This window comes from Austrofundulus limnaeus, unplaced genomic scaffold (assembly GCF_001266775.1).
Source record: "Austrofundulus limnaeus strain Quisiro unplaced genomic scaffold, Austrofundulus_limnaeus-1.0 Scaffold29, whole genome shotgun sequence".
Classification (NCBI taxonomy): domain Eukaryota; kingdom Metazoa; phylum Chordata; class Actinopteri; order Cyprinodontiformes; family Rivulidae; genus Austrofundulus; species Austrofundulus limnaeus.
In genome coordinates, this window is record NW_013952431.1 from 724,156 (window position 1) to 735,262 (window position 11,107).

Below are 11,107 nucleotides of genomic sequence, written 5' to 3' on the forward strand. Positions count from 1 at the left end.
GTTGTTACCAACATCTGGTGAAAATTTCATGTCATTAGCACCTCTAGTGATATATTTACTGAGAAAAATGTTGAAGTGTTCAATACTTATTTTACCTGCTGTAAATTTAATGGGAAATTCAGTGAGACAGAGTATCATGCTACACAGAGTGGCTTTGTTGTCCATCTTACTTGAACCTTCTGTAGTAGTTCCAAAACCTGAGATCCAACAAGTGGTTTCAGCTTTAAACTCCTGATCAATCTGTGGCAGGCAGGCTGGCTGAAGTTGATCTGGAAAATGCAAGAAGGATTGTGTGTAATCTAAGCAAACTCATCAGCACTACTTCACTGCCAAACGGATAAGAACACAAGGAGACACACATACAGAAATAAGCTGGGTTGTGTTGATCAGATAACTGGAGCTGACCTAGCTGATGAGTGGTTCATGCTAACAGGACAGATATCAGACTAAATTAACTTGTTTTATTTTATTTTTGAATGAAATAAAGACTCACCAGTGAAAGTAACTGGAGATGTTAGTTTAAGAAGAGCAACGTCTTGGTCATTGGTTTGACGGTTATAGTTCTCGTTGATCCGGATTGTCTCAACCAAGAAAGGTTTAGGCAGATTATTCAGAGACACAAATCCACCATAAATTTTCCATTGCTGAGCAGAGCGGTAATCAGGGCTGGTGCAATCACAGAAAAGAGACTGATCACTTCATTGTATGAAACAACGGATGAATACTGGGTTGATTAAAGTTCAGCATGAATTGTGTTTTAAATTAAATTTTAGAAATTAAGATTTTTTAAAATATATATTCATGGTTAATAAATATATGATTTTAAAGTTTTACAATTTCACAAAACTTCTTTCTGAAAAACTCACGTTGGGAAGCAATGAGCAGCAGTTACAACAAAATCAGGTGAGATCAAAACGCCACCACAGGTGTGGTGTCCTCTGTATTGTAGTGACAGCTGCCAAGGCCACCGACCCGACTGAGCTGCAGTGCCCCCGATGATCCGGGATGTAGCCGGCTGCCTACCACAGTCTGAAAGTAAGAAATATTACTCACAATATGTTAGAAAAAATACATATACCGGTATTTATATTTGAAAAATCCTTTTTTCAAATTTAAACTAACAAACTTTGCAAACTTGTGTTTTTATCACATGAGCATACATAACAAATATGTCAGAGTTAAATTAACACTGATAGTGTTGATTTAGCACTGCCACATTGTCATTTATGGTCTAACTTAGTCAACTGAGTAAGAAATAATCAAAGCTAGTAGGCAGCTGCTAAAAGTTAAACTAGTTTTAAATAAGAACCAAGGCATCAGAAATGGATATCTGCATTGTATTTTAGTGAGCAGCATCGTATGTTTTACAAAAGGTTTAGCATCAATGGTTCTTTAATGCATCAACTAACAAATCCTGAAATTATTATCAGCCAAAGCAGCAGTTACCCACAAAATTCCTCTTAAATTAAATCACATGTACAGTTCAAATGTTTGCACATTTCAAATTTTCCAGAACACAATAATGTTGTAATGTAATAGGATGTTGATCTGATTTGATTTATTCATTTAGATAGGTGTTTTAACTGAGTTCCAAATGCTGTAAAAAAAATAAATGTAAACTTTTGTGTGATCATGTACATAGATAGAGGCTTCTTACCTACACACTGCAGGGACACAGTCTCCTGGTTTGAACAGGCAGAACTGCACAATGCCACAATAAAACACACATTCAGTTAGTATAAATACACAGCATTAACCAGCAGACTGCACATTACAAGGTATGTTTACCTGACATTCACTGAGCCTTGAATAAGAGAAGATGGTGATCTACTGGTCAGTTCTACACCACTTGAACTCTGGGAATTAATTATATTCAATGAAAAGGCACTGGAGAGAGAGAAAATGGGTTATTCACATGATAAAATAAATACTGCAGTGATACTTTAATCAAATCAGTGCCTAGTCAGTTCTTAAAAAAATCAAAATGTTCAATCAGGTAAAATGATAAAAATAATAATAAAAATAAGATCTGAATTAAGGTTGAAAATTAATTATTGTATATGTGATGTTTTGGAGTAGCTTTGATGAAACTGCACATTATTTACTTTCTGAATCCAAGCTGAGAGCAGATCTGGTCAGCGTAGTTTTTGTCCCAGCCACTGTAACACACTGGGAGGAAGTTACAATTCTCACAAGTCCTCACAATCAGGCTGCTGTTCTTGCCAAATTCCACTGCAACAAGGAAATAAAGAGTCTGACACGTACAGGGCTAATTGCTGGCAGACAAGAATAACAAACTGGAAACTAAAACAAATATAAACTTTTCTTGGCAAGCATGTTTGGATTTAATTATAAGGCAGATTCAAAGAATCACAAATGACTGCCCGTGTTTTCATTTTTAAACTTTCCTCAAGCAGTTTTTTGCATTCCTCATAGTCTTGTATAGATTAATTAGCTTTTGTCATGTGTCCTGCCACTTTAAGACCAGCCTCCACCAAGGTCACACTGGTGAAGTCTTTCTGTACTCACCACAGTATGTTTCGTCTGTGCCCATTTGGCAGTCTTTTATCCCATTGCATATGGTAGCATTAATGGGGCAGGTGTCATTCACGATCTGAGCAATAGTTGTTGGTACATTCAGTTGGTTATTAGGTTTGTAAAAGTTCTCTCTTTCCAGTTTCATAGTGCCATAATAAACTGTGGATGAGGTAGAATTTTTAATAATGAGAAACAATCCAGACAGAAGTAGCCAAAAATGCACTCTGTGACAGGAATATCAAAATGCAGATTACAGTGCAGGTTACAGGTTAAGGAAATGAAAAATGAAAGCGTTAGCATGTTATTTTGATTAGGCATGCACGAAGTACTGTACCTCCAAGCCAGACACCAACACCCAGCAGAGCCAGCAGCACTATGGCTGCTGCTGCTGCTGCCGCTTTGTAAATCTGTGCTTTATTCCCACAGCAGTTCTCTTTATCCTTGGGGACTGGACAGATACAGAGAGAATACAGTCAGCAACCCAACAAAATGTCCTTGAACTGTTGCACACATTTATTTGTTGTATTCCTAAACTGCAGTGGCTGCAAGAATCACTCACGTGGGCTGATTTCAGTGACTTGCGGAGCAATCACAGGTGGTGCATACTGAGGGATGTAATTTGGGAGTCCCTGGCCTGAGTAGTTGCCATACTGTGGGTAGTTGCCATACACCTGTGGGTAGTTGCCATGCATCTCCTTAAAAGACTGGAGAGGCGGATAGATGTTTGTGGCAGCAGAGTAGTTAGGAGGAGAAGAGAATGTGTCCTGAAAGAAAGATATGAATGTACAAAATAATTGAAATGTTGGCATTCTAGAGAAAGGTTTAAATAATATCCAAAATGTTTTTAGAAGCATTTACTTCGGATTGACAAGCTAACATTTAGTCAGAGTTGGGTCAAGAAGATATCAGCCTTGAACTCATCAATATGGCCAAATTTTAACTAAAAGTGCTAGGCAAGCTCTTGATTCTTCTTTATTTTCCAGAACCTCACTTCAAAAGACCTTAAATAGATGAAATTCCTCTATTCTAAAGGTCTGGCCCCATCAAATCTTTGTGATCTCAGTATCCATACTTCAGTTAGAGCACTTCTGTCATCCAACTAGTTTCTCTTAAACATTCCTTGATTTGAACTAAAATTCCTCCTGTGATCGGGTTTTTGCAGTTGTGGAATGGTTTACCTTTTTGTTTTTAGACCGCTGAGACCATCGAGACTTTTAAATCTATGCTTAAGACCCATTTTTACTCCTTAGCTTTTGATTAAGAATCTTTTAGAGCTGATGTTTCAAGTTGTATTTCTGTATTTTAAATAACTTTTACTTATTTTTGAACATTTGTGTTTCTTTGTTGTTTTATAATTTGGCTGAATTATGAAGCACATTGGTCAACTTCCATGTGCAATATAAATAAACTGATATTAACATATTTGATTTTACACAGCTTAATAAGAGGTATTTGTCATTTGCCCATCGTGTCTTTGAACTAAATCCGCCTGCTCCAAATGTTAATACATTTCATTTGTACTTATCACTTGTGTTTGGTTGTCAGGACTAAGCACACAATCTATTGTTGATGATCCCAACATGAAAAAAAAAATTGTCTTCACTTTAACACCAAGGTTCCAAACAAATCAAAAAGACATGTTTTGAACACTGAAAGTCTCTTGTTGAAGTTCATGACCTCGTTTTTCTGTCCACCATTTCTTAGCTTTCTTTTATTTGTACATTTTTTAAACTTTATACTATTTGTCTGTAATTTTTCATAGAGAACCTAATCAGTTTTTGAATGTTTTAGTAAATATTATTTATAAAAATGTGATAAGAAGCAGAAAGTAGCTAAAACTGTGGTTTTAGGAGGATATCAGCGCTGAGCAAAGGTTCTAGTGAAACTCACAAAGCAATGACTTGTTTTAAACAAGACAGACTTCAGATTCTTTTTAAGGTGAAACAAAACCTTTAAGTTATGAACATATATTGTAACAATGTGATTGTCTTCATTTAAAGCTCATTCTGTCCTTTATGAGTTGATTTTTACATCCTACTATAGCGAACTGAAGTTTAGCTATTATACACAAAATAGTTAATAAAAGCCTTGTGATTTGAAAACATTTTCTGTGTTTTTCTTTTTACTTTTGTTTTTTTTTTAAACTGTAACTTGGAAGATTTCTTCTTAGAAAAAAAATTAATCATCCACAACTTTAAAATGTCTGGGGTAAATCACTTAGACACAGTGTTGGGATGTTTGGGACATTCATGGAAACCAACTCATTTATATGCCTTTAAAAATGCTGTGCTGTGCTTTTTTCTCTCCTGTGAGTGAGTTAATAATTGTTTCTAATCAGCACATTTGGAATAAATATGTTACCAGAGCGCACAATTTTTTCTTCTTTTTTTTACAAAACCATTTGAAAAGGGTCTCAGTAATGCATGAAGACATTTAAAAAGTGTCACTCCTATACACATGTTGCTAATTTGCTCATGTTTATTTATTTATTTATTTATTTATTTATGTGCCCCACAACAAAACCATAATTGTACAGTTTATCGTAAGTATGTCTCTAATTATTTCTTGGCTTCATAAAACCATGTTTGGGAAGTTCTGATTGGTTGACATTGTCACACAAAGATTTTAATAAATAACACATTGACCTTTACTCAGCTTACGGAAAACTTGCTTACTTCCTTTTGGGAATGAAAACGCTATGAATGTTATGTGGCTAAACTTGTTTAAATACAGCTGTGTTCTCATTAATTGTCTGTTGTGTCAACTAAGGATTTATAAAAAGCTACACAATGTAGCAGAACAAGTTTGTGACAATAATTTATTTTCTCCTCTAATAAGCTTTACAAAAAAGAGGACATCTTAAGAGTGTTTTAAATGACAGGTATAACTCAGAACTATTAAGTCTAATTATAACTGTGGGTTCTGCAGTGTGATGTGTTCTTATCTTTTTCAAAGTGCAGATTAATTTCTTGTCATTGTTGTATTTTGCCTGTGTGAACTCAAGAAGTTAGTGGTGGCATGGAGGTGTAAAAACTCCAAGTTTCACAGTAATTCTCACAAAGTTATTACTGTAAAAGTTTGTAGTCGAAGCAGGTGACGTTTTCAAACCTGCCTGCTGGTAAGGTTACACCCCGGTTTCTGTAGTCAAATGGTCGAGACTCATTCGTCCCAAAAGAGTTTACAGATCATGTTGCACAGTCGGTCTGTTGGTCTTTATTGTGGAAAAGTGCAAGAAAATAACCCGGTACTGTTTTCTCCACAATCAAGTGATGTAAAAGTACAAAATAAGAAGATACAGAAATTTGAGCGTTGTTTTATGTTTTGCTTCCACTCCGATTTTCTTAAAAGAAATAAAGTTGTGAATATTGTCTTTAAAAAATTGTAACCGAATATTTTTCTTTTCATAACTCCTGTACATTGTGTACTTCTCAAAGCAACGGGATTTCTGCAACTCCAAATCACTGGATGCATTTTTGATATTTTTATGCAAATAAAAAAAAAAAACTACGGACATTTTTACATCTATTATTAAATATCCTTAGACATTTAGTTTTTCATAATGCAAAAGAATGTTAGCCTGTTTGTTTATTAAAGGATGTCATGAATCACCTGCTTAAACATAAAGCATTAGTTCTATTACAACATGTTTATTACTTTGTGTTTAACTATAATTTGTTTAATCTAATTTCCCTTTGGGATGAATAAAGTGTTTTTGAATTGAATTGAACTGATGACATTTTCTGGTTTTTCTAAACATTTTGAAATAAACTATTCAAACATATATTTTATGTAAACTATATAAAACTAAAAACAATTTCTACATCTTAAACTTTTTTTAATATTGTCACATAACTGAGTTTAATCAATTGAAATTAATTTTAAATGAAAACAATGCCACATTGAAACAGAGACAAAAAATCCTGACGCACCTGCTGCTTGTCAGATAAACTGAAACTAATGAAACTTTATGTTAAAGCTAGGGATGAAACAGAATTCTTTACTGTTTAGATGGTTTCACAGGTTTTTAACCACTGGAATGCACAGAAACTTAACAGCACAGAGTAAACAGAGCGAAAAGTGGCAGCCTAGAACTTATTAACAGAGTTTACCTGAAGACTGAACTGAGCATGGAGCCAAACTAAAGTCAGAGAGACAGAACAGGCAGGATGGTTTCAATACAGTAAAAACAGATGTAAAAACCTACCTGCTCGCGTTTCTCCATTGGGTTCAGTGCTGCAATAAGTGATGAGTGGTGAGAGAAAACAGGTGGCACTTTTTCACATGCAGGTTGACTTTAACTCCAAAGCAGTGTTCAGAACACGGTGTCCAAACATGAAAATCATCTCGTTTTTCCCCCTCTTCTCCTTTTTTAACACAAGAATGTTTAACCAGAAGGCCTAACCTCTCACTGCCCATTTAAGACCTCCCACTTCCAGATTTCCCAGTCCTCTCAGCTGATCACTCCTCTGTTCACAAATAAGGGTGTGTTACCAGTGTTCCACCTGACAAACCAGTTGTGCAGGATTCAGACCTTTTTTAATGTTGTTCTGCATTGTTTATGCTGCACAATGTCTCACGTGAATGTGTCTCAGCGGTGACTGCTCTGGAACAAAATGGACTCAAGAGAATAACCCAAGTTTATTTATTTATTGATTTATTTATTTATTTGGCAGGAGTATTTTTAATATACATATCTTTCAGTTAATTTTACACTGCTATGTTTGCATGGACAACATTCAATTCAGATTAACGCCAAGTCATGATGAACATCATGTCAGGTGTTGCAGATTGTGCTGAATCATCACTTTGTCACAGTCTCACACGCTGAGCAGCACATTGGCGACAGTGGGGGGAAAAAAACCTTTAAACAGGAAGAAACCTTCTGGCAAAACCAGGCTCAGGGACGGGCAGCCATTTGCCTCGACCGGCTGGGTTTGAGAGGAAAGAGACACAGAAAAAACACAGAATGACTGGTGCAGGTGTCACTTTTCTACAAAGACAAAGAAAAACGTGTCATTGATAGAAATAATTACAACAAACACGTAGAGAAGAGTGACTAGACAGCAGCAGTGTAAAGAATTTTTTAACCTTTATTTCACCAGGCAAAACCTATTTACAATGTTGGCCTGAGAGTGCAAAAACAATTAAAAACACTTAATAACACTTGAAAACACATTGGGGATAGGGCAACAACATAAAGAGTGGTCAGTTTGTTAATCTACAGCAGCAGATAATTCAGGTAACCTAAGCCTAACAGGCTGGGCAATATGGCTGAAAAATGTATCACGACATAAGATTTTCATTACAGTCAATATCGATAATTATTGATATGTTTTTATTTTACCTATTTGAAATAAGGACCAGGAGAAAAAAGGCTGATTAATACTGCCAAATTAGTGAAGTGACCTTTCTTCTTTTATCCACAGTTGAATTGTCACACTCACTTTCTCTTTTCAGCCTAGCTTACCAAAGAGTGAGTGGGTTAGTTGACGCCATTGACCTTACTTAACTGGGCTGTGAGAGGTCAAGCAGCCAAAGCCATACCTCTGCCTACGTCTCCCTGAATGCCATGTGGTTCTGGATCAGAGTTTAGTAAAATTATCAACATTCTGCTAGACAATTTTTCCATAGAAGTTTATCCTGTGTCTATCACAATATGTGATGCGCCACGATAACACCAGCGACACACAAATTGAGATAAAAGAAAAAAACTGTCATTTTCTGAGAAAATGCGGGTCACAACAGCACAATCTAGTGTTCATAGTAGTCTGATGGAGGTCACATTTAAAATATAATGTGAATGCTCACACTTAAAAGTCAGAATTGAGCATCAAGACCTACAGTGATAGTCCATTCTGCAGCTGCAGGAGTGGGGAACAGGGGTGGTCCTAATCTGTAATGAGCAGGGGGCAGTGCCCCTGTAAAATTGGTCCTGGTCACTGTTTTACTTCAACAAAAAAATAAGTAAAAATGAAGGTGTTGCACTTTTTGCTTCTGCCTTGTTTGCCCCCATGAAAAAACACTAGCCCCATCTTGTTCCCCAGATAAATTTGGTCTAGAATCAATAGAAAGTTAAACAAATTGTTTTACAAAGAAAAACAACTATTTATATTTTAGCAGGTGGTGTGACACTTGTTATTTTAATCATAGATAAGCATGATGGTATGAACTAGACTTGAATTAAAATTGTGTGTACCTTTTAAATAATAATCATACTTGTGGTGTTACAAAAATCAAGCTTCTGTCTTGTGAGCCTTTTGAGCTTTTGTCTGCACACTTTCCTAGAGCTACCACAGTCAGTGCTCAGTGGTGGMGTTAATGCAAATTAATGAACAGTCATTGTTAACATCCCCAAGAAACTCCGAGTCCTGTTTTCCCTGTAATCTTGTTTGCAGATTACCAACATTCAAGCGTCCATATTTTCTTCATTTTATTTTTGATWGTCCTGTGTTTGACATCATTAGATAGCTTAGAACCCACACTTTCTGATTATGTTGTTAATAAATCAAAACACCCAGCCCTACATGGGATTTATCAAAAAGGAAAGMCTTCAGTCTAACCTTAAAAGTAAGACAGAGTGTCAGCTCGGACCAAAACTGGAAGTTGGAGTTGAACTTTTCAAGAAAGGAGCTTGATAACTGAAAGCTCTGCCTCCTGCTCTGCATTTAGAAACTCTAACCACAATAATAGTATGAAACGCTCTGTTAGGAAAATATGGAGCAATAAGATCTTTAATACAGTATATTTAGAACAAAGTCATATTTTGTTGAGATGTGACAACCAATTTGGTTAAATTATTTTACACTATATTGCAATGTCTTGTGTGGACTGATAGTCAGATCCAAACACACACAATTTTGCCGTGTAGTCATGCTTCACAGTACAGGTCTTAAAATGAATCATCAAACAAAGTTGTTGTTGTTGTTGTTGTTGTTGTTGTTGTTGTTGTTGTTGTTGTTGTTGTTGTTGTTGTTGTTGTTGTTGTTGTTGTTGTTGATGATGATGATCTTTTCTTAACTTTGTTTTATCAGAACTGAGATGCTGAGTGAGAATGCTTAGCGACTTATTTTGGATGATCTTTGTGCGACGCTCTCTAAGCCACCAGAGGGTGACATTATACAACTGTACACACTTGCTCTTCCTGTATTCTTGTGGCCATTTGAGGGGAAGTCCTCCCCAAACAGCTGATCTTTTGGAAAAGTCCCTTTTTGTTTTTCGTCAGCACCAGCACAGTGTCTCTGACGGACCTCCCACGTTCTATTACTCAGCACTGCTCTGTCTGTACACAAGACAGAAACCAAAAGGCGAAAAGTGGTTTTGGCCTCTACAAGGAACCAAAACTTTTAAAAGTCACATGTGAAGAGGAGGTGAYAAACTGAAATTCAGAGAAAGGTTGCTTCTCAGAAATGAAAACATTTGTTTGTAAATTTAGGCACAGATTAAATTGCTGCTTTCTGTGAAACTCTAAAGATGTGCATTTCTCTGAGCATTACTGTCATCTGCATTTATTTAACTAATTCATTTATGTGGTTTACTCCTTTTAAGTCAAATTYAATTAAATCAAACCACAACCTAAACTGTCTGTTTTATTTTTCATTATCAGGCTCTGTCTTTATTATATATAAATTTGTGTAGAACAGATTATTTTTTGCAAAGAAAGGCAGACCAGTTCAACATAAACATTGTATTTGTTTCCAACCTCTTGTTGAGGAAAACCATGGTATTGTGTGTTGCATGGTGTCACAGGTGACCTTTTACACAATGGTGACATTTCTGTCAGTGGGTTCTTTCTGAGCAATGTAGTTTTCTCCCACCTTCTAAAAACTTGCAGGTTAGGGTAAACAGCATGTTTGTTATGATGTGGTCCTGGAATTGACTCCCTGCCCCCCACCTCTCATCCAGTCACAGATCAAGACAAATACCAGCTTTGGCTTTGATCAGAATTAAAATGGTAAAAAAAAAAAAAAAGATGGATGAATGGATGCAGACATTACTGAGTGAACATCTAAAACAAAATTTACAGCTCATTAGACATTTTTAGACCTCACTACTGTAGGTGTCTAACAGTATAAAGGCACAACCGGGAAAAGTCATTGATGCTTATATGAGAGATTGGATCAATTTCTATGAAACCTATGAAAACTCATCTCTAAACCACAAAGACTCCTGGGTTAAAATGTACGGGAAAGTGATAACGGCAAAATGTGTGCGTAAGATGAGGTGACTGACAAGGGCGAATCCCCAGCAAACAGCTAAATGCTCTGCAAACGACAAAGTGATGCAAAATAAAAATATTGCATTCAAAAAATTGACTGCAAGTGCAAATGTTGCAAACTCCAAAACACGCAAACACAAAAAATAAGAGCAAAAAATAAAATGAAATAAAATAAAATGCTGTAAAATAAAAAACCCTGATGGACAGACATTAGTTCCAGTGTCTCCTCATTCTGCCGCTGGCTTGTGTCTTCAGACGGTCAGGAACTCCGTCAGCTCACCATCCAACTGCCTAAGTTTCCAGGTGGCAGACTTAGTTGTGGATATATAGGGCATCTGTCTCTCTCCTGGCTTC

The 11,107-nt window shown here is 36.2% G+C and overlaps 1 protein-coding gene across 2 annotated transcripts in view; it reads right to left on the reverse strand.

The window, feature by feature from the left end:
- tmprss13a (transmembrane serine protease 13a) overlaps positions 1-6,938 on the reverse strand; it is a 9,972-nt gene extending 3,034 nt beyond the window's left edge. Inside the window, exons 1-10 of one of the 2 annotated variants that reach the window (XM_014005226.1) lie at positions 6,743-6,938; positions 3,098-3,302; positions 2,873-2,986; positions 2,530-2,697; positions 2,106-2,232; positions 1,789-1,887; positions 1,658-1,701; positions 867-1,029; positions 494-666; positions 171-269 (exon numbers count right to left, since the gene is read on the reverse strand). In XM_014005226.1, the coding sequence (XP_013860680.1) occupies positions 171-269; positions 494-666; positions 867-1,029; positions 1,658-1,701; positions 1,789-1,887; positions 2,106-2,232; positions 2,530-2,697; positions 2,873-2,986; positions 3,098-3,302; positions 6,743-6,760 (1,210 nt within the window). In that variant the 5' untranslated portion in view covers positions 6,761-6,938. The remainder of the gene's footprint in view (positions 1-170; positions 270-493; positions 667-866; positions 1,030-1,657; positions 1,702-1,788; positions 1,888-2,105; positions 2,233-2,529; positions 2,698-2,872; positions 2,987-3,097; positions 3,303-6,742) is intronic. The other variant, XM_014005227.1, reaches the window with a different exon arrangement.
- Between the last annotated feature and the right edge of the window lie 4,169 nt (positions 6,939-11,107).